The sequence below is a fragment of the Pseudophryne corroboree genome, chromosome 10, assembly GCF_028390025.1.
Source record: "Pseudophryne corroboree isolate aPseCor3 chromosome 10, aPseCor3.hap2, whole genome shotgun sequence".
Classification (NCBI taxonomy): domain Eukaryota; kingdom Metazoa; phylum Chordata; class Amphibia; order Anura; family Myobatrachidae; genus Pseudophryne; species Pseudophryne corroboree.
The window spans coordinates 32,873,019-32,898,315 of record NC_086453.1 but is presented as its reverse complement, the minus strand read 5'-3'; the positions used below and the strand labels follow the sequence as shown (position 1 = coordinate 32,898,315).

Here is a 25,297-nt window from a genome sequence, read left to right as displayed (position 1 = left end):
CTTATGCCTTCTCCAGGTTAATACATCAGCCCCACGGAGAGAGCAGCGTAACAGAAGACCTGCGGCTGTGGCAGGTGGAGAATCCAGGGTGAGTGACAGCTGTGGAATTGGGAGGTTCAGCTTCACCAGTGTTCCAAGGAGAGGCCGGCATCTGTGTCACAGCTCCACCCCGGGTCCACCTCTCACTGCTGCACAGCTCCAGGTTCCATATCCTCCACTGATGGGCACTTAGAGAGGCTGTTGCTTGTATTGCAGTTACTGCTTGGGACTGCCCCCAGTTCTCTCACTCTCTAAGTGACCCCTAAACCTGTGCCCGGGTCATGTGCCCTACTAGCTCCCCCCTAGTGGCGGCCCTGATATGGGTTTCAAGCAGTCAGCTGCTGAGATGAGGTCATGTGATCAGACGTATTAGATCAGTTGCTAATTAATGACAGTGATGAGTCTGCAGGAAGGTGAGGCATAATGATGTGAACAGTCCGGACCGCTTCCTTTCACATGCCAGCTGCATCTCCTGTCTGGCCCTCTGCCAGGGCAGAGATTAGTAAAGGCAATTATGCCCTTCATCACACATATTACAAGCTAGCACAAATTGTATTAGCAAAATCAAAACCTATTAAAAAAAACAACCACACCTTACTAGATGGAGTTGTTTATAGTTTGACGCAATACAAAATGCTTGACTAATCTCTAACAACCCGTTACTGGAAGGTAAGAACTTTCACAACTTCAGTTTACCAAATTTTTGCAACACTTTCCTTCAACCGTTTTCTTTCCCCTTTGTGTCATATATTAATCACCCCTTCTACACACCTTCCTTTCTACAAAGCTTAATACAATCCATATCTTTACATCCAGACGACTGTGAACATGGCAAACCCCAAACTCCTCTTCTTCTTCATCCTATCAGCTCTCGCAGCTACTGGTAAGTGACAGAACAACACTCACTCTTCTATATTACAATAACTATTATTTTATACAGTGCATCTACAGATGGTGTAATGGTTAGCATTACTGCCTCACAGCATGGAGGTCGTGGGTTCAATTCCCGCTATGACCCTATTACTGTGTGTAGTTTGTATATTCTCCCCCTGCTTACGTAGGTTTCCTCCTACAATGCAAAAATATACTGGTAGGTTGATTGGCTCGCAACAAAGCGTGAATGTGTGTCTGTGTACATGTGATAGGGAATATAGATTGTAAGCTCCACTGGGGCAGGGACTGATGTGAATGGCCGAATATTCTCTCTAAAGCGCTGCGGTATATGTGTGCGCTATATAAATAACTGGTAATAAATAAATACACATGCTATATATTATATAGCGCTGCACAATCAGATAAGGTTTATGTGCAACAGTCTCTGCCCCAGTGAAGCTTACATTGAATTTCATTTACCCCAGGCACATAAAATTAATGTGTACACCATACACACTGCTCACACACATATACACATAGTACACTATACACACACAGTACATAGTACACCATACACACTGCTCACACACATATACACATAGTACACTATACACACACAGTACATAGTACACCATACACACTGCTCACACACATATATATATATAGCATACTATAAACACACAGTACATAGTACACCATACACACTGCTCACACACATATACACATAGTACACTATACACACACAGTACATAGTACACCATACACACTGCTCACACACATATACACATAGTACACTATACACACACAGTACATAGTACACCATACACACTGCTCACACACACATATATATAGCACACTATACACACACAGTACATAGTACACCATACACACTGCTCACACACACACATATATATAGCACACTATACACACACACACATACACTATACACAAACTGGGGGTCATTTTGACCCAATCGCTCGCTGCAGTTTGTTGCAGCGCAGTGATCGGGTTGGAACCGATCATGCACCGGCGCCGCAGTGCGCCGACGCATTGCAGCTTTCGTTGCCCAGCGATCGCCTCTGAGACAGAGGGGGTCACTGGGCGGGAGGGGGCTGAATGGCAGCGTTAAGCCGCCGTTTAGGGGAAGCGGTCCGGCCAACGCAGGTGTGGCCGGATCATTGGGGAGAGGGCCACGGCGGCTGCGTGACGTATCACGCAGCCGCTGCGGCCAGTGGCAGCGACAATTTACTCCCGGCCAGCCGCAGAAGCTGCGCTGGCCGGGAGTTACAATGCTTTTGTATTTGCGTGGGGGGAGGGGGGGCGCACGGACCTGCGGGGCCGACTAGCCCTGTGCTGGGCATCCTCCCGCATGTCAACGAAGATGACCGTAGCTATGCTAAATTTAGCACAGCTACGATCAACTCGGAATGACCCCCATAGTACATAGTACACCATACACACTGCCCACACACATACTGTATACATAGCACAATACACACATACATACACATTGCACACACATAAATAGCACACCATACACATTGCACACTCGCAAATATACATAGCACACTATACACATAAACCCTAAATAGTGCGATATGAGCAACGATGTATGAGGATACATCTGTACATAGTACACCACACACATAAACACACAGCACACCACACACCTACATACATACATAACACACACACACATAGTACACCACACATTTTATACAGCAAACAACACACACATACTATACACATGGGGCACACTCATATACACAGCACACAACACACACACATTACACACACACACACACACACACATATTGAACACACAACACACTACACATACATTGCATTCAAATGCATTGCACACCACACAATCATTCACAATGCACACACATATAAACAGCACAGCGTACATACATATGCTCATCATGCACACTGCACACACATATAGTACACCACACACACATTGCACATCTACTAGGCATAATTTATTATAGAACACACCCCCACAACCCCCCCCCCCCCCCCTCCTGCCGCCCGCTTCCGCCGTGAGACACACACCAGTCTCTCTTAGGAAAAGCACTTCCGGAAAACACCAGCGACTGCAGTCCCGGCAGCAGGTCTCATGCAGTGCCCCATGGGAACTTCCCTAGAGGGGCTGCGTGCTGACGCTGCAGCTCCCTCTACAGTCACCCAGCCTCTCTGTCTGTGTGGTTATTAACACAGCTGCCTGCGCTCCGCACCATCTCTGCCCACACCAGAACTGGAAATAGGTGAGCTGCGGGATTCAGTGTGTACACTCAATGGGCCTAATGCAGATCTGATCGCAGCAGCAAATTTGTTAGCTAAGGGGCAAAACCATGTGCACTGCAGGGGGGGCCAGATGTAACATGTGCAGAGAGAGTTAGATTTGCGTGGGGTGTGTTCAAATGGAAATCTAAATTGCAGTGTAAAAATAAAGTAGCCAGTATTTACCCTGCAGCAGAACAGGCAAACAGAATGAAAGCAGGACAGTGTTCAGTGCAGGCAGAGACACAGGAATATCAGGTTTCATGAGCTACAGACAGAGCTTTCTGACCAGATAGGAGGAGGAGAAAGCTTTAAGTGACCCAGGAATCCCAGCTTCTCCTCCTCCCTGCCTGGGTGTCTGGGTCCCGTGTAACCTGTTATCTAATCAGGATCTAGAGAAACACACACACACAGAGTCCTCCTGAGTCCTTACCCAGTGTGTAAGTAGTACAGAGAATGCTGCTATTCTTGCATGTGACAAGATAAATTCTAGATTTCATTTTTCTATGTGTATTTTAAGGTTAAGTTGTCTTTGTTCCACTAGAAGAAATCTTTATAAAATAGCTGTCTCTAAATTAAGTGGTGCTCTAAACAGTACCCAGGCATTAGCAAACTATTAGTTTGAATCTAATATACACCATTGGATTTAAATTGAATATACACATTCCATACATCCCAATATGACCCAGTCCAAGAGGGACAAAATGCTCTCTACCTGGACTTCCTTCTTAAGTTATAATTGTAATCACCTGTATTAAAAAACCTTTCTTAGCAATTTGAATGGTGGGGTTGGAATAGCGCACTTGGTTAATCCCAAATGGGAAAATGAACTACCATTTGTGAAACCCGGTATAAGAAATATTAGTAAATAATAAATTGTTATTTCTCAAAAGAAAAAGAACTGGTTCGTATGGTGAGTATAATTTATAGGACCGGCGGTGCTCCCAGGAGTTGTAATGACTATAGATTACAAAGAAGAAGAAAAAGACAACTCTCTTTGTTGGGGCACTCTTTAGAATAATTAAAACTTCACTTTAAATAATTATATCAATTATGGGACTTACACAGACATAACAACGAAAAAACATATAATAATAATACCCACAGATGAAAACAAATATTATTGGACTCTCTCCTATAGAATCATTTTTATAGCACTGTTGTTAAATCATTTCCTATTGTATCTTATAAATGAAGCTGTATACATTTTAGACATTTATTGGAGCAACTAGAGTTCTCCAATACTAAGGCTCATACAAGAGTATTTTCACCAGGATATGTTCCTATGTGTCTAAAAAAATAAGATTTTACTTACCGATAAATCTATTTCTCGTAGTCCGTAGTGGATGCTGGGACTCCGTCAGGACCATGGGGATTAGCGGCTCCGCAGGAGACAGGGCACAAAAATAAAGCTTTAGGATCAGGTGGTGTGCACTGGCTCCTCCCCCTATGACCCTCCTCCAAGCCTCAGTTAGGATACTGTGCCCGGACGAGCGTACACAATAAGGAAGGATTTTGAATCCCGGGTAAGACTCATACCAGCCACACCAATCACACTGTACAACTTGTGATCTGAACCCAGTTAACAGTATGCCAAACGTAGAAGCCTCTGAACAGACGGCTTACAACAATAACAACCCGATTTTTTTGTAACAATAACTATGTACAAGTATTGCAGACAATCCGCACTTGGGATGGGCGCCCAGCATCCACTACGGACTACGAGAAATAGATTTATCGGTAAGTAAAATCTTATTTTCTCTGACGTCCTAGTGGATGCTGGGACTCCGTCAGGACCATGGGGATTATACCAACGCTCCCAAACAGGCGGGAGAGTGCGGATGACTCTGCAGCACCGAATGAGAGAACTCCAGGTCCTCTTTAGCCAGGGTATCAAATTTGTAGAATTTTACAAACGTGTTCTCCCCCGACCACGTAGCTGCTCGGCAGAGTTGTAATGCCGAGACCCCTCGGGCAGCCGCCCAGGATGAGCCCACCTTCCTTGTGGAATGGGCCTTGACAGATTTAGGCTGTGGCAGGCCTGCCACAGAATGTGCAAGTTGAATTGTGCTACAAATCCAACGAGCAATCGTCTGCTTAGAAGCAGGAGCACCCAGCTTGTTGGGTGCATACAGTATAAACAGCGAGTCAGATTTTCTGACTCCAGCCGTCCTTGAAATATATTTTTTCAATGCCCTGACAACGTCCAGCAACTTGGAATCCTCCAAATCGCTAGTAGCCGCAGGCACCACAATAGGCTGGTTCAGGTGAAACGCTGACACCACCTTAGGCAGAAAATGAGGACGCGTCCGCAGTTCTGCCCTGTCCGAATGGAAAATCAGATATGGGCTTTTATACGATAAAGCCGCCAATTCTGATACTCTCCTGGCTGAAGCCAGGGCCAGTAGCATGGTTACTTTCCATGTAAGATATTTCAAATCCACCGATTTGAGTGGCTCAAACCAATGGGATTTGAGAAAATCCAAAACTACATTAAGGTCCCACGGAGCCACTGGGGGCACAACCGGGGGCTGTATATGTAGTACTCCTTTTACAAAAGTCTGGACTTCAGGAACTGAAGCCAATTCTTTCTGGAAGAAAATCGACAGGGCCGAAATTTGAACCTTAATGGACCCCAATTTGAGTCCCATAGACAATCCTGTTTGCAGGAAATGTAGGAATCGACCCAGTTGAAATTCCTCCGTGGGGGCCTTCCTGGCCTCACACCACGCAACATATTTTCTCCAAATGCGGTGATAATGTTGTGCAGTCACCTCCTTCCTGGCTTTTACCAGTGTAGAGATGACCTCTTCCGGAATGCCTTTTTCCCTTAGAATTCGGCGTTCAACCGCCATGCCATCAAACGCAGCCGCGGTAAGTCTTGGAATAGACACGGTCCCTGCTGAAGCAGGTCCCGTCTTAGAGGTAGAGGCCACGGATCTTCCGTGAGCATCTCCTGAAGTTCCGGGTACCAAGTTCTTCTTGGCCAATCCGGAGCCACGAGTATCGTTCTTACTCCCCTTTGCCGTATAATTCTCAGTACTTTTGGTATGAGAGGCAGGGGAGGAAACACATACAGTGACTGGAACACCCACGGTGTTACCAGAGCGTCCACAGCTATTGCCTGAGAGTCTCTTGACCTGGCGCAATACCTGTCCAGTTTTTTGTTGAGGCGAGACACCATCATATCCACCTTTGGTTTTTCCCAACGGCTCACAATCATGTGGAAGACTTCTGGATGAAGTCCCCACTCTCCCGGGTGTAGATCGTGTCTGCTGAGGAAGTCCGCTTCCCAGTTGTCCACTCCCGGAATGAACACTGCTGACAGTGCTATCACATGATCTTCCGCCCAGCGAAGAATCCTTGCAGCTTCTGCCATTGCCCTCCTGCTTCTTGTGCCGCCCTGTCTGTTTACGTGGGCGACTGCCGTGATGTTGTCCGACTGGATCAACACTGGCTGACCCTGAAGCAGGGGTTTTGCCAGGCTTAGAGCATTGTAAATCGCTTTTAGCTCCAGTATATTTATGTGAAGAGACATCTCCAGGCTTGACCATACTCCCTGGAAGTTTCTTCCCTGTGTGACCGCTCCCCAGCCTCTCAGACTGGCATCCGTGGTCACCAGGACCCAGTCCTGTATGCCGAATCTGCGGCCCTCTAACAGATGAGCACTCTGCAACCACCACAGAAGAGACACCCTTGTCCGTGGCGATAAAGTTATCCGCTGATGCATCTGCAGATGCGATCCGGACCATTTGTCCAGCAGATCCCACTGAAAAGTTTGTGCGTGGAATCTGCCGAATGGAATCGCTTCGTAAGAAGCCACCATCTTTCCCAGGACTCTTGTGCATTGATGCACAGACACTTTTCCTGGTTTTAGGAGGTTCCTGACAAGTTCGGATAACTCCCTGGCTTTCTCCTCCGGAAGAAACACCTTTTTCTGAACCGTGTCCAGAATCATTCCCAGGAACAGCAGACGTGTCGTCGGGGTCAATTGAGATTTTGGAAAATTCAGAATCCACCCGTGCTGTTGCAGCACTACTTGGGTTAGTGCTACTACGTCCTCCAGCTGTTCTCTGGACCTTGCCCTTATCAGGAGATCGTCCAAGTAAGGGATAATTAATACGCCTTTTCTTCGCAGAAGAAACATCATTTCGGCCATTACCTTGGTAAAGACCCGAGGTGCCGTGGACAATCCAAACGGCAGCGTCTGAAACTGATAATGACAGTTTTGCACCACGAACCTGAGGTACCCTTGATGTGAAGGGCAAATTGGGACATGTAGGTAAGCATCCTTGATGTCCAGGGACACCATAAAGTCCCCTTCTTCCAGATTCGCTATCACTGCTCTGAGTGACTCCATCTTGAACTTGAATTTTTGTATGTACAGGTTCAAAGATTTCAGATTTAGAATAGGTCTTACCGAGCCGTCCGGCTTTGGTACCACAAATAGTGTGGAATAATACCCCTTTCCCTGTTGTAGGAGGGGTACCTTGACTATCACCTGCTGAGAATACAGCTTGTGAATGGCTTCCAATACCGTCGCCCTGTCTGAGGGAGACGTTGGCAGAGCAGACTTTAGGAACCGGCGAGGGGGAGACTTCTCGAATTCCAACCTGTAACCCTGAGATACTATCTGCAGGATCCAGGGGTCCACCTGTGAGTGAGCCCACTGTGCGCTGAAATTCTTGAGTCGACCCCCCACCGCCCCGGAGTCCGCTTGTAAAGCCCCAACGTCATGCTGAGGGCTTTGCAGAAGCCGGGGAGGGCTTCTGCTCCTGGGAAGAAGCTGCTTGGTGCACTCTCTTACCCTTTCCTTTGCCTCGGGGCAGATATGACTGTCCTTTCGCCCGCTTGTTCCTATAGGAACGAAAGGACTGCGGCTGAAAAGACGGTGTCTTTTTCTGTTGGGAGGGGACCTGAGGTAAAAAGGTGGATTTCCCGGCTGTTGCCGTGGCCACCAAATCCGATAGACCGACCCCAAATAATTCCTCCCCTTTATACGGCAATACTTCCATATGCCGTTTGGAATCCGCATCACCTGACCATTGTCGCGTCCATAAACTTCTTCTGGCAGATATGGACATCGCACTTACTCTCGATGCCAGAGTGCAAATATCCCTCTGAGCATCTCGCATATAAAGAAAAGCATCCTTTAATTGCTCTAAAGTCAATAAAATACTGTCCCTATCCAGGGTATCAATATTTTCAGTCAGGGAATCCGACCAAACCACCCCAGCACTGCACATCCATGCTGAGGCGATGGCTGGTCGCAGTATAACACCAGTATGAGTGTATATACTTTTCAGGGTAGTTTCCAGCCTCCTATCCGCTGGATCCTTGAGGGCGGCCGTTTCAGGAGACGGTAACGCCACTTGTTTTGATAAGCGTGTGAGTGCCTTATCCACCCTAGGGGGTGTTTCCCAGCGCGCCCTAACCTCTGGCGGGAAAGGATATAATGCCAATAACTTCTTTGAAATTAGCAGTTTTCTATCGGGGTTAACCCACGCTTCATCACACACTTCATTCAATTCCTCTGATTCAGGAAAAACTACAGGTAGTTTTTTCAGACCCCACATAATACCCCTTTTTGTGGTACTTGCAGTATCAGAGATATGTAAAGCCTCCTTCATTGCCGTGATCATATAACGTGTGGCCCTACTGGAAAATACGTTTGTTTCTTCACCGTCGACACTAGATTCGGTGTCCGTGTCTGGGTCTGTGTCGACCGACTGAGGTAAAGGGCGTTTTACAGCCTCTGACGGTGTCTGAGACGCCTGTACAGGTACTAACTGGTTTGCCGGCCGTCTCATGTCGTCAACTGATTTTTGTAACGTGCTGACATTATCACGTAATTCCATAAACAAAGCCATCCATTCCGGTGTCGACTCCCTAGGGGGTGACATCACCATTACCGGCAATTGCTCCGCCTCCACACCAACATCGTCCTCATACATGTCGACACACACGTACCGACACACAGCAGACACACAGGGAATGCTCTTATCGAAGACAGGACCCCACTAGCCCTTTGGGGAGACAGAGGGAGAGTTTGCCAGCACACACCCAAGCGCTATAAATATATATAGGAACAACCCTACAGAAGTGTTGTTTCCTTTATAGCAGCTTAATATATCAAAAAACGCCAAAAAAGTGCCCCCCCTCTCTGTTTTACCCTGTTTCTGTAGTGCAGTGCAGGGGAGAGTCCTGGGAGCCTTCCTCGCAGCGGAGCTGTGCAGGAAAATGGCGCTGTGTGCTGAGGAGATAGGCCCCGCCCCCTATTTCGGCGGGCTCTTCTCCCGGTGTTTGTGAGACCTGGCAGGGGTTAAATACATCCATATAGCCCCAGGGGCTATATGTGATGTATTTTTTAGCCAGAACAAGGTATTATCATTGCTGCCCAGGGCGCCCCCCCCCAGCGCCCTGCACCCTCCGTGACCGCTGGTGTGAAGTGTGTGACAACAATGGCGCACAGCTGCAGTGCTGTGCGCTACCTCATGAAGACTGAAAAGTCTTCTGCCGCCGGTTTCTGGACCTCTTCACTTTTCAGCATCTGCAAGGGGGTCGGCGGCGCGGCTCCGGGACCGGACTCCATGGCTGGGCCTGTGTTCGATCCCTCTGGAGCTAATGGTGTCCAGTAGCCTAAGAAGCCAATCCATCCTGCACGCAGGTGAGTTCACTTCTTCTCCCCTAAGTCCCTCGTTGCAGTGAGCCTGTTGCCAGCAGGACTCACTGAAAATAAAAAACCTAATAACTTTTCCTAAGCAGCTCTTTAGGAGAGCCACCTAGATTGCACCCTGCTCGGACGGGCACAAAAACCTAACTGAGGCTTGGAGGAGGGTCATAGGGGGAGGAGCCAGTGCACACCACCTGATCCTAAAGCTTTATTTTTGTGCCCTGTCTCCTGCGGAGCCGCTAATCCCTATGGTCCTGACGGAGTCCCAGCATCCACTAGGACGTCAGAGAAAATACAGGTTGAGTATCCCATATCCAAATATTCCGAAATACGGAATATTCCGAAATACGGACTTTTTTGAGGGAGAGCGAGATAGTGAAATCTTTGTTTTTTGATGGCTCAATGTACACAAACTTTGTTTAATACACAAAGTTATTAAAAATATTGTATTAAATGACCTTCAGGCTGTGTGTATAAGGTGTATATGAAACATAAATGAATTGTGTGAATGTACACACACTTTGTTTAATGCACAAAGTTATAAAAAATATTGGCTAAAATTACCTTCAGGCTGTGTGTATAAGGTGTATATGTAACATAAATACATTCTGTGCTTAGATTTAGGTCCCATCACCATGATATCTCATTATGGTATGCAATTATTCCAAAATACGGAAAAATCCCATATCCAAAATACCTCTGGTCCCAAGCATTTTTGATAAGGGAGACTCAACCTGTAATAACAACAGTAACAATTTATCAAAGCAAAGCTGACTGGGACTTTAGATACAGTTATTCAACAGTCTCACATATTAGAATTATTTCTTATTAGACACATCAGTTCCATTGCTGGCTTCTTTGGCACCTGTTTGCTGAGCAGAAACACACAGTCCTGATGTGCATACAACCGCCTTTAGTTTTAACACATATGTGGTGATTAAAGGTATCAGTCAGAAGGAAGAGGGGATATATATTATGTGACTGATTTCTGCTTTTGAAAATCTGCTAATTAGCATTGAATTTTCAATGAGAGAACCATTTTTGACACACTTATAGATCCCAAGATCTGTATCTGCTTTTGACCTGTCATGTGACCATCGCTTAGCACAAGTCAATGAGAGTACAGAGGAGAGGTCCCTAATAAAATACAAGTATTCTTTTTCATTTTTTGAATGTTTAAGTGGTGCCCACCAAAAAATATATTAAATATTTATATCATAACATGTAAAAGCATGCTTACATTTTTTTGAACAGAGTAGAAATTTCTAATCAAAAGGTGTAAAATTGTTGAAAATTGTGCATGTCAAATATCCTATTGGCTGGTATTGCTAGAAAGAAGCTTCACATGTAACTAGCATCGATGGCTTCTGCTGTCAGCAATCAAATAAAGGGACATTGAATTGCTGATGAGAGGACCAAAGAGAAGCTTTCCCAAGGAATCAGACGTGCTTCTACTGTCGGTATCCAGACATCCAGATACCGATGAGTGGGCACAGAAACAGAAGTTATTGGCAACAAAAAAGGGGAAAATACAATATATGCTTTTAATATCAATTATACCTATACTCATATAATGTACAAAATTCACACAACATGCTTATATATCATCTATGTGTGAGTTTATAAACCACAGGTATTGGTGATTAGTAATTTAATTGGGTCCTACATTCAATTAAACAAGGACATCTGATACTCATCCAAACACTTTGTTGGAATATAATTAGCATATAATTAGCATCCCCTCTTGATGTAAGTATTTATAGAAAGTCCAGTGGGTCCCATAAATTCTGTACCACATTATATACAGTACTTTCCACATCCATGCGTATAATCCATAAATTAATTGTAAATCATGTGAATAGTTAAATGAGTATCTGAGTCAAATAAAGGTATGTAATATTTCCCCAGCACTGTGTTGGGAAATAGTAGATAAACCTGCATATATAAATAACCAAATAAATTACTGGCATCGATGAATAGAGACAAATTATTTTAAAAGTGATACGCCTATATTGGTCATAGGATGTATTCTCAAAAATTAATAGGTAACCTTTTATATCTTATGTACACGTCTATCCAAACTCTCCATATAAGACCACAGTAGTTGGAGAAATATGTTCCTGTATTGGTCAAATGATAAATTCCTGGTTAGTGAAGGCATTATCACACTTCTATGGAATGGTAAATTTTGGCCCAAATGTTTTAGATTTAATCAATTTGTATATATATGTAAATATCTATTTAGACTTTGACAAATGTCCAAATAAAGAATTTCCTAAATGTCAACTCATATATGTACACATAATTATTTATACTATTTCAACATGATTGTTTAGCATTTCATGGATTTCAGTTCATGTATATACACACGCACATATTTATTTTTTCTATTTCAGCATGATTTTTTTACAAGAAAAAATAATAAATAAAAAGTAGAAAGAAATTCAAATTCATTCATATGTGTACACATATCTGTCTGTATCAATTCTATTGTCCAAGTTCATGGATTGCAATTATTACCTATACACACGATTTAATTAGTAATCTGTTTTATACCAGCATCATTTATGCAGATGAAGAAAATAGAAGGTGAGACGCCGGGCCGCTAAGTCACCTCAATTCATATCTCATAAGGAGACGTGTAAAGCTGAAGAAACAAATAATGCGTAGATTGGTAATTAGATCCCTAACAACAAATATAGTATTACTTATTTCAAGGACGATTGTCCGTCCTGACACACCGGGGAAGCAGCCGCTCCGTGTCTCCGTGCCCTGACACAGGAAGTGCAGGAGCAGAGCGCCCTTTGAGGAGAATCAAAATCATATGAATGAATTTGAATTTCTTTCTACTTTTTAGTTATTATTTTTTCTTGTAAAAAATCATGCTGAAATAGAAAAAATAAATATGTGCGTGTGTATATACATGAACTGAAATCCTTGTTGCTAAATAATCATGTTGAAATAGTATAAATAATTATGTGTACATGTATGAGTTGACATTTAGGAAATTCTTTATTTGGACATTTGTCAAAGTCTAAATAGATATTTACATATGTATACAAATTGATTAAATCTAAAACATTTGGGCCAAAATTTACCATTCTATAGAGGTGTGATAATGCCTTCACTAACCAGGAATTTATCATATGACCAATATAGGCACATATTTCTCCAACTACTGTGGTCTTATATGGATAGTTTGGATAGACGTGTACATAGGATATAAAAGTTTACCTATGAATTTTTGAGAATATATCCTATGACCAATATAGGCGTATCACTTTTTAGATAATTTGTCTCTATTCATCGATGCCAGTAATTTATTTGGTTATTTATATATGCAGGTTTGTCTACTATTTCCCAACACAGTGCTGGGGAAATATTACATACCTTTATTTGACTCAGATACTCATTTAACTATTCACATGATTAACAAGTCATTTATGGATTATACGCATGGATGTGGAGTACTGTATATAATGTGGTACAGAATTTATGGGACCCACGGGACTTTCTATAAATACTTACATCAAGAGGGGATGCTAATTATATGCTAATTATATTCCAACAAAGTGGTTGGATGAGTATCAGATGTCCTTGTTTAATTGAATGTAGGACCCAATTAAATTACTAATCACCAATACCTGTGGTTTATAAACTCACACATAGATGATATATAAGCGTGTTGTGTGAATTTTGTACATTATATGAGTATAGGTATAATTGATATTAAAAGCATATATTGTATTTTCCCCTTTTTTGTTGCCAATAACTTCTGTTTCTGTGCCCTCTCATTGGTATCTGGATGTCTGGATACCGACAGAAGAAGCACATGTGAAGCTTCTTTCTAGCAATACCAGCCAATAGGATATTTGACATGCACAATTTTCAACAATTTTACACCTTTTGATTAAGAATTTCTACTCTGTTCAAAAAAATGTAAGCATGCTTTTACATGTTATGATATAAATATTTAATATATTTTTCGGTGGGCACCACTTAAACATTAAAAAAATGAAAAAGAATACTTATTTTTATCAGGGACCTCTCCTCTGTACTCTCATTGACTTGTGCTAAGCGATGGTCACACGACAGGTCAAAAGCAGATACAGATCTTGGGATCTATATGTGTGTCAAAAATGGTTCTCTCATTGAAAATTCAATGCTAATTAGCAGATTTTCAAAAGCAGAAACCAGTCACATAATATATATCCCCTCTTCCTTCTGACTGATACCTTTAATCACCACATATGTGTTAAAACTAAAGGTGCCAAAGAAGCCAGCAATGGAATGAATGTGTCTAATAAATAATAATACCCCTTTTACACTCGCATGAATATCCCGGGATATTGCACGTGAACGCGCATCATCCCAGGATTTTTCTCAGTGTGAAAGGGTACAGGGTCAATTTCTCGGGACGAGCATCCCGGGATTTCAACCCAGGTCTCGTCCAAGGTTGGTCCTGGGACCGTCCCGGGAAGCTGTGTAGTGTGAAAGGGCCCGTCCCGGGATTCACTATCCCGGGACTGTTAAAATGCCTCGGATTGGAGCTTTCTTGGGCTCTGAAAAGATGATGTCACTTTTCAGAGCCCTGGAGAGCGTCCAGAAAGCGTAAGAGAAAGCCGCAGCGGCCGCTGTACTCTGTACGCAACCTACGTACTTTGTACACCGTTTGCTTACAGAGTCCCGCACGGTAAACGGATTTTGTGCACAAACGCCGCGCTGGGGGTACAAAGTACACACAACACAAAACACCTAGAGATACACCGCAAACCCTATAAAAATACAAAAAAATTAATTCACCAAACATGTTGTGTTGATTCTTCTTCACCCCTCCCTTTTGTTGACTAGTGTGACCTCATCTATGTGAGCCAGAAAAGGCCATTTCTAATGACATACATATGCATTTGCAGGGATATCCCGGGATCAGTGTAAATGGGGCTGTCCTGGGTCGATCGCAGGTCTTAGTGCAGTGTGAAAGGGGTCAGTCCCGGGAATGCATCCTGCGAGTGACCCGGGAGTGCGAGTGTAAATGGGGTATAAGAAATGTTTCTAATATGTGAGACTGTTAAATAACTGTATCTAAAGTACCAGTCAGTCTTGCTTTGATAAATTGTTACTATTGTTATTAATTTTTAGACACATACAGTAGGAACATATCCTGGTGAAAATACTCTTGCATGAGCCTTAGTATTGGAGAACTCTAGTTGCTCCCACCCTGTAAAAGAAACATGTCCTTACCGGGTGGGATCCGGCATTTGCTCCCCTCTGCTGGCTTTCCGACCCGGCAATATACCGGGTCGGTTGCCATAGCAGCGGGGGGGGGGGGGGGGGGGGGGCGCAGCAGCAGCAGGTCGGGGTTGGAGGCGGCGCTGGAAGATGAGCTCATCTCCTGCGCCGCCTCTCCCTATGCTGTGAATGGAAACCGTGACGCATCGACGCGGCTCCCATTCACACTGCACCTGACCCGGTATTCAACCCGGGTATAATCCTTCTTTTATACCGGGTTTAATTACCGGGTCAGGCGACCCGCTAATTCACAGAAAGTGCTTTCACATCGCACACTGACCCATGTCGACACGGCAATATGCCGTGTCGATACCGAGTTATTTGTGCGATGTGAAAGGGGTATAAATGTCTAAAATGTAAACAGCTTCATTTATAAGATACAATAGGAAATTATTTAACAACAGTGCTACATCCCTAAAAAAAATTATTCTATAGGAGAGAGTCCAATAATATTTGGTTTCATCTGTGGGTATTATTATTATATGTTTTTCATTGTTATGTCTGTATAAGTCCCATAATTGATATATAATTATTAAAAGTTAAGTTTTAATTATTCTAAAGAGTGCCCCGACAAAGAGAGTTGTCTTTTTCTTCTTCTTTACAATTAAATAGTTTAACACAGGTGACGCCAATCACATATTAAAAGGGAAGTCCAGGTAGAGAGCATTTGTGCCTCCTGGAATGGGTCATGTTGGAAGGTATGCACAATCTTCCACTGGGGTCCCCCTGTTTTATGTGCAAGGCTGAATCCGTCCCTGCACACACTAGAGACTAGATGTGTTGCACAGTTGAGGAGTACACTTACAGCACACTGGGCCCAATTCAGACCTGATCGCAAAAGCAAAATCTTTCTCTAATGGGCAAAACCATGTACACTGCAGGTGTGGCAGATGTAAAATGTGCAGAGAGTGTTCGATTTGGGTAGGATATTTTGTTTCTGTGCAGGGTAAATACTGGCTGCTTTATTCTTACACTGCAATTTAGATTTCAGTTTGTTGGGATCGCCTAGTGTGTAATAGGCTTAAATGTACCAATATTTTGCCAATCGGAATTATTACATGAGGTTACGATAACAGCTCAGTTTAAACAGTACAACCATCGGAGAGCTGACGGCCATTCCATCAAGGCTTTTTCAAGTGCAAAAACAAAATGGCTTCCTTTTTCCTTTTTTTGTGTGATGTATTCTGTCACTCTCACTGGTTACAGTCAGCCTGACTGATCCCGTGCTGGTTTCCGCTGGGGGTTAATTTTGGGCTGCTCCCCCTCCAGCAGATACCACTACACTTCTTCCGTTCTCCCACACTGTAAGTTACACTCTCTAATGTTGTGTATAATGCCCCTAGTGTACACACATTACTAGACACTACAAGTGTTGCACAGTTGAGAAGTACACTTACAGCTCGCTGGGCCTAATTCAGACCTGAAAAAGAGAGGGAGTCCGAAGACAAAAGTGGGCGCTGATTAATTTGAATATTAAAAGAATTAATTAGTAATATTTTTTATATTTTGTATGATTTTCTAAAAAAGACCAATCACCCTTCTGGCTGCCCACAATGGTGGACCTGGATAACCACCGTACTAAACAGAAGGGAAAAAAGAATGATGTGGGCGCTCGAAGGGGATAATAGTACAACGGCTGCTGGTTTTGTAAATAATAAATTTGTTTATTGGAAAAAGAAATTCCTAACAAATAGACACTAAATAGCTGGAGTGCCGTCTGTAATACATATACACAAAAAAATAAAAAACAAATTAAAACAATGATTAAAAATAAATGACTGTGTCCTGGGCCTCAGAACTTGCTGGTATTTAAACACCAACCCTAATTAGTGTTAATTTTCTTGCATGCATAAGCCGGCTGTTATTGGCAACAGAGGTTAGTGCATAGTAAGCTCAAACTGCACTTTGAAGGAGAAAAGGCTGGTTAGTATTTACTATAGCCTGTTGATACTTCACCAGAAGGAGCTGATGGACGAAGCATTCAGTGGTGTGGCTGAATGTAAAACGAGCCAATCTTGCATCCGTCTCATGTCCGTGAGGCTTGTTTGATCCACTCACTGGTTTGGTGACAAACCGCTCAGCGGCGGTTCCCTTTAGCAATGTCTGTTGTAGGTGGCGTGGTGTGCTGTCAGCTAGCACTAAGCCAGGATGGAGACAGAGACAGGGAGTTAAACGTGCAAGTCCTGGGTAGCAGGGGACGCTGTGATGCCGCGTTCCGCGGCTTCCGGGTTCGGAGCTTCAGGCTTCTGGCTGCGGTCCACTTGCGTTCCACAGTCGTAACTGGTCATCTGACGCGTTTCTCAGCCCCCAAGGTGGGCGGTTTCTTCAGAGGTTTATTTTTTTGTGTATATGTATTACAGACGGCACTCCAGCCATTTAGTGTCTATTTGTTAGGAATTTCTTTTACCAATAAACAAATTTATTATTTACAAAACCAGCAGCCGTTGTACTATTATCCCCTTCGAGCGCCCACATCATTCTTTTTTTTCTAATTCAGACCTGATCACAAAAGCAAAATCTTTCTCTAATAGGCAAAACCATGTGCACTGCAGGTGTGGCAGATGTAACATGTGCAAAGAGAGTTAGATTCAGGTGTGTTATATTGTTTCTGTGTAGGGTATATACTGGCTGCTTTATTATTACACTGCAATTTAGATTTCATTTTGAACACACCCCACCCAAATCTAACTCTCTCTGCACATGTTACATGGGGGTAATTCAGAGTTGATCGCTAGGCTGTGTTTTCTCACAGCCTGCAATCAGGTCTGAACTGCGCATGCATATGCACCGCAATGCGCAGGCGCGTTGGACGACTGCACAGGGCATTGGGGCATTGCGGCGGATTGGTGCGAAAAAAGCGATTGTACAGGCGGTTGCAAGGAGAGTGACAGGGAGAAGGCATTTGTGGGTGGCAACTGTCCATTTTCTGGGAGTGTCTGGAAAAATGCAGGCGTGTCCATGCGTTTGCAGGACGGTGCCTGGCGTTAATTCCGGGACCGGACAGGCTGAAGTGATCGCAGCGGCTGAGTAAGTTCTGGGCAACTCAGAGACTGCACAAGATCTGTTTGTACAGCTCTGCTACACATGCGATCGCACACTTGCACAGCTAAAATACACTCCCCTATGGGCGGCGACTATCTGAGCACAGGGCTGCCAAAAAACCATAGCGAGCAAACATTGGCCCTCATTCCGAGTTGTTCGCTCGTTATTTTTTTTCGGAACGGAGTGATTAGTCGCTAATGCGCATGCGCAATGTCCGCAGTGCGACTGCGCCAAGTAAATTTGCTATGCAGTTAGGTATTTTACTCACGGCATTACGAGGATTTTTCATCATTCTGGTGATCGTAATGTGATTGACAGGAAGTGGGTGTTTCTGTGCGGAAACTGGCCGTTTTATGGGTGTGTGCGAAAAAACGCTATCGTTTCTGGAAAAAACTCGGGAGTGTCTGAAGAAACGGGGGAGTGTCTGGGCAAACGCTGGGTGTGTTTGTGACGTCAAACCAGGAACGAAACTGACTGAGCTGATCGCAGTGGCAGAGTAAGTCTCGAGCTACTCAGAAACTGCAACGAAATTTCTATTTGCAATTCTTCTAATCTTTCGTTCGCAATTCTGCTAAACTAAGATTCACTCCCAGTAGGCGGCGGCTTAGTGTGTGCAATGCTGCTAAAAGCAGCTAGCGAGCGAACAACTCGGAATGAGGGCCATTGCTGCTATGATCAGGTCTGAATTTCCCCCTTGGTTATTAGCCCCTAATAGGGTCATAGAACTATGGCTCCTCTTTACTGCTGTGCTTTGCACAGTCACTTAGCACACCTGTGTTCATAGTATGCCCCCTTTATTGTGTTTAATTGGGAATTTTTTCCATGTGTTTTTACTTTTTATCATACATCAGTCTGGTGTTGTATAGTAACCTGATTTCAGTTAGTTATAATAATAAAAGTTACATTTCAATAATCAACATAGATCAATAACGTTCAATGTAGACTGTTGTCAGACAGTTGCATTCTCCCAATCAAGGAGTGTGAGTATTGTACTGATTGTCTACATTGCCATGACATGCACGCTGTGTAACACTGGTAATAACGTGATGAAGTTCTCAGACCATATCACACCTTGGTGCATTTTCTAATTTGACAAAGCATTACTGCTTCTCAGGGTCGGACTGGCCCACAGGGGTACAGGGGAAACCAGGGTGGTATTCAGTATGCCGACTGAAAGGATCCCGGCAGCAGGCATACCAACACTTATTCTCCCTCATGGAGTTCCACGACCCCCCTGGAGGGAATATAAAATAGTGTGGTGTGAGTAGCGCACCAACGTGCCCACAAGGGGCTCATTTGCGCTCACCACACTGTTGGTAAGCCGGCGGTCGGGCTGGTCGCCGGGAGCCCGACCGCCGGCATACCATACTGAACCCGGGAAACCACCGGTAGGCCTTACTGCCTGAGGGCCCCACTCCTTCCTCTAGGGATCAGGTTCCAGACTGTGCAATTGTATTATACATGGTAGATATGTCGCATTACACTGCACTAGACTATTGTGTATTTCATGTCTCTGTGGAGGCTGGCCCATACTTGCCTACCCTCCCGGAATGGCTGGGAGGCTCCCGAAAAACGGGTGACCCTCCCGGCCCCCCGGAAGCGCAGGCAAGTCTCCCGATTTATGGGGGTCACCCCCTGCCCGCCGCCCACTTAACGAGTAACGTGGGCGGTCCGGGTAGGTGATGACGCGATTCTTGTTGAATCGCGTCATCATAACCACGCCCCATGCTGTATAATGCTGTATAATGCCGGTAATCGCGGCATTACACAGCGGGCGGCGTGGCTTAAATGATGCGACCCGGAAGCCACGCCCCGTCCCGCCTCTGGTCCGCTTCCCCCCCGCCTCTGCCCCCCCCCCCCCCCCTGGCTCGTCACTTCACTGCCCGCCTCCCCCTGCTGAGCCGACGGGCTGCTCTCTCCTGGAGACAGCAGCCCAAAAGTCGGCATCTATGGGCTGGCCACACACCCCTTTGTAGGCTGGCCACACCCCTAAGTATGGGCCCCTATAACTGCATCCCCCAGTGGGCCCTTCATGTCCCAGTCCGACACTGCTGCTTCTGCTATTCCTCTGCATGGCATCCATTTATTACTGCTGCTGGTGCTATCCCTCTGCATGTCATACATTTATTACTACTGCTGCTGCTATCCCTCTGCATGTCATACATTTATTACTACTGCTGCTGCTATCCCTCTGCATGGCATACATTTATTACTACTGCTGCTGCTATCCCTCTGCATGTCATACATTTACTGCTGCTGCTGCTATCCCTCTGCATACATTTATTACTACTGCTGCTGCTATCCCTCTGCATGTCATACATTTATTACTACTGCTGCTGCTATCCCTCTGCATGTCATACATTTATTACAACTGCTGCTATCAGTCTCCATGGCTTACATTTAGAACTGCTGCTGCTGCTATCCCTCTGCATACATTTATTACTGCTGCTGCTGCTATCCCTCTGCATGGCATACATTTATTACTGCTGCTGCTGCTATCCCTCTGCATACATTTAATACTGCTGCTGCTATCCCTCTGCATACATTTAATACTGCTGCTGCTATCCCTCTGCATGGCATACATTTATTACTACTGCTGGTGCTATCCCTCTGCATGTCATACATTTATTACTACTGCTGCTGCTATCCCTCTGCATGTCATACATTTATTACTACTGCTGCTGCTATCCCTCTGCATGTCATACATTTATTACTACTGCTGCTGCTATCCCTCTGCATGGCATACATTTATTACTACTGCTGGTGCTATCCCTCTGCATGTCATACATTTATTACTACTGCTGCTGCTATCCCTCTGCATGTCATACATTTATTACTACTGCTGCTGCTATCCCTCTGCATGGCATACATTTATTACTACTGCTGGTGCTATCCCTCTGCATGTCATACATTTATTACTACTGCTGCTGCTATCCCTCTGCATGTCATACATTTATTACTACTGCTGCTGCTATCCCTCTGCATGGCATACATTTATTACTACTGCTGCTGCTATCCCTCTGCATGGCATACATTTATTACTACTACTGCTGCTATCCCTCTGCATGGCATACATTTACTGCTGCTGCTGCTATCCCTCTGCATACATTTATTACTACTGCTGCTGCTATCCCTCTGCATGGCATACATTTATTACTACTGCTGCTGCTATCCCTCTGCATGTCATACATTTACTGCTGCTGCTGCTATCCCTCTGCATACATTTATTACTACTGCTGCTGCTATCCCTCTGCATGTCATACATTTATTACTACTGCTGCTGCTATCCCTCTGCATGTCATACATTTATTACAACTGCTGCTATCAGTCTCCATGGCTTACATTTAGAACTGCTGCTGCTGCTATCCCTCTGCATACATTTATTACTGCTGCTGCTGCTATCCCTCTGCATGGCATACATTTATTACTGCTGCTGCTGCTATCCCTCTGCATACATTTAATACTGCTGCTGCTATCCCTCTGCATACATTTAATACTGCTGCTGCTATCCCTCTGCATGGCATACATTTATTACTACTGCTGGTGCTATCCCTCTGCATGTCATACATTTATTACTACTGCTGCTGCTATCCCTCTGCATGTCATACATTTATTACTACTGCTGCTATCCCTCTGCATGTCATACATTTATTACTACTGCTGCTGCTATCCCTCTGCATGTCATACATTTATTACTACTGCTGCTGCTATCCCTCTGCATGTCATACATTTATTACTACTGCTGCTGCTATCCCTCTGCATGTCATACATTTATTACTACTGCTGGTGCTATCCCTCTGCATGTCATACATTTATTACTACTGCTGCTGCTATCCCTCTGCATGTCATACATTTATTACTACTGCTGCTGCTATCCCTCTGCATGGCATACATTTATTACTACTGCTGGTGCTATCCCTCTGCATGTCATACATTTATTACTACTGCTGCTGCTATCCCTCTGCATGTCATACATTTATTACTACTGCTGGTGCTATCCCTCTGCATGTCATACATTTATTACTACTGCTGCTGCTATCCCTCTGCATGTCATACATTTATTACTACTGCTGCTGCTATCCCTCTGCATGGCATACATTTATTACTACTGCTGCTGCTATCCCTCTGCATGGCATACATTTATTACTACTACTGCTGCTATCCCTCTGCATGGCATACATTTACTGCTGCTGCTGCTATCCCTCTGCATACATTTATTACTACTGCTGCTGCTATCCCTCTGCATGGCATACATTTATTACTACTACTGCTGCTATCCCTCTGCATGGCATACATTTACTGCTGCTGCTGCTATCCCTCTGCATACATTTATTACTACTGCTGCTGCTATCCCTCTGCATGGCATACATTTACTGCTGCTGCTGCTATCCCTCTGCATACATTTATTACTACTACTGCTGCTATCCCTCTGCATGGCATACATTTATTACTACTACTGCTGCTATCCCTCTGCATGGCATACATTTACTGCTGCTGCTGCTGCTATCCCTCTGCATACATTTATTACTACTGCTGCTGCTATCCCTCTGCATGGCATACATTTATTACTACTACTGCTGCTATCCCTCTGCATGGCATACATTTACTGCTGCTGCTGCTATCCCTCTGCATACATTTATTACTACTGCTGCTGCTATCCCTCTGCATGGCATACATTTATTACTACTACTGCTGCTATCCCTCTGCATGGCATACATTTACTGCTGCTGCTGCTATCCCTCTGCATACATTTATTACTACTGCTGCTGCTATCCCTCTGCATGGCATACATTTATTACTACTGCTGCTATCCCTCTGCATGGCATACATTTATTACTGCTGCTGCTGCTATCCCTCTGCATACATTTAATACTGCTGCTGCTATCCCTCTGCATACATTTAATACTGCTGCTGCTATCCCTCTGCATGGCATACATTTATTACTACTGCTGGTGCTATCCCTCTGCATGTCATACATTTATTACTACTGCTGCTGCTATCCCTCTGCATGTCATACATTTATTACTACTGCTGCTGCTATCCCTCTGCATGGCATACATTTATTACTACTACTGCTGCTATCCCTCTGCATGGCATACATTTACTGCTGCTGCTGCTATCCCTCTGCATACATTTATTACTACTGCTGCTGCTATCCCTCTGCATGGCATACATTTATTACTACTGCTGCTGCTATCCCTCTGCATGTCATACATTTACTGCTGCTGCTGCTATCCCTCTGCATACATTTATTACTACTGCTGCTGCTATCCCTCTGCATGTCATACATTTATTACTACTGCTGCTGCTATCCCTCTGCATGTCATACATTTATTACAACTGCTGCTATCAGTCTCCATGGCTTACATTTAGAACTGCTGCTGCTGCTATCCCTCTGCATACATTTATTACTGCTGCTGCTGCTATCCCTCTGCATGGCATACATTTATTACTGCTGCTGCTGCTATCCCTCTGCATACATTTAATACTGCTGCTGCTATCCCTCTGCATACATTTAATACTGCTGCTGCTATCCCTCTGCATGGCATACATTTATTACTACTGCTGGTGCTATCCCTCTGCATGTCATACATTTATTACTACTGCTGCTGCTATCCCTCTGCATGTCATACATTTATTACTACTGCTGCTGCTATCCCTCTGCATGTCATACATTTATTACTACTGCTGGTGCTATCCCTCTGCATGTCATACATTTATTACTACTGCTGCTGCTATCCCTCTGCATGTCATACATTTATTACTACTGCTGCTGCTATCCCTCTGCATGGCATACATTTATTACTACTGCTGGTGCTATCCCTCTGCATGTCATACATTTATTACTACTGCTGCTGCTATCCCTCTGCATGTCATACATTTATTACTACTGCTGCTGCTATCCCTCTGCATGGCATACATTTATTACTACTGCTGCTGCTATCCCTCTGCATGGCATACATTTATTACTACTACTGCTGCTATCCCTCTGCATGGCATACATTTACTGCTGCTGCTGCTATCCCTCTGCATACATTTATTACTACTGCTGCTGCTATCCCTCTGCATGGCATACATTTATTACTACTGCTGCTGCTATCCCTCTGCATGTCATACATTTATTACTACTGCTGCTGCTATCCCTCTGCATGGCATACATTTATTACTACTGCTGGTGCTATCCCTCTGCATGTCATACATTTATTACTACTGCTGCTGCTATCCCTCTGCATGTCATACATTTATTACTACTGCTGCTGCTATCCCTCTGCATGGCATACATTTATTACTACTGCTGCTGCTATCCCTCTGCATGGCATACATTTATTACTACTACTGCTGCTATCCCTCTGCATGGCATACATTTACTGCTGCTGCTGCTGCTATCCCTCTGCATACATTTATTACTACTGCTGCTGCTATCCCTCTGCATGGCATACATTTATTACTACTACTGCTGCTATCCCTCTGCATGGCATACATTTACTGCTGCTGCTGCTATCCCTCTGCATACATTTATTACTACTGCTGCTGCTATCCCTCTGCATGGCATACATTTACTGCTGCTGCTGCTATCCCTCTGCATACATTTATTACTACTACTGCTGCTATCCCTCTGCATGGCATACATTTACTGCTGCTGCTGCTATCCCTCTGCATACATTTATTACTACTGCTGCTGCTATCCCTCTGTATGGCATACATTTATTACTGCTGCTGCTATCCCTCTGCATAGCATACATTTATTACTGCTGCTGCTGCTATCCCTCTGCATACATTTATTACTGCTGCTGCTATCCCTCTGCATGGCATACATACTGTATAACACTAAGATTGAAATATGTTTTCTCAAATCACTTTACTGCTAGAGAAGGCCCAGTTTGGGGTTTCTTCTTGTATAATGACCAAGCTGTTGGCCAGTGCACATCCTGTACAAATGTTGTATACAAAATGAGGGAAACACGGATGGCATTAATGCCTCACAGCGCTGAGGTTATGAGTTCAATTCCCAGTCATGGACCATGTGTGTGGAGTTTACACGTTCTCTCCTTGCTTTGTGGATTTCTTCTGGGAGCTATGGTTTCCTCCCCCACT

General features: G+C 44.3%; 1 protein-coding gene across 1 annotated transcript in view; it reads left to right on the top strand.

The window, feature by feature from the left end:
* Positions 1–817: 817 nt before the first annotated feature.
* Positions 818–25,297, top strand: part of LOC134965892 (phospholipase A2 inhibitor gamma subunit B-like) — a 63,217-nt gene continuing 38,737 nt past the window's right edge. The window contains exon 1 of the mRNA XM_063942284.1: positions 818–922. Coding sequence (XP_063798354.1) covers positions 868–922 — 55 coding nt within the window. The 5' untranslated portion in view covers positions 818–867. The remainder of the gene's footprint in view (positions 923–25,297) is intronic.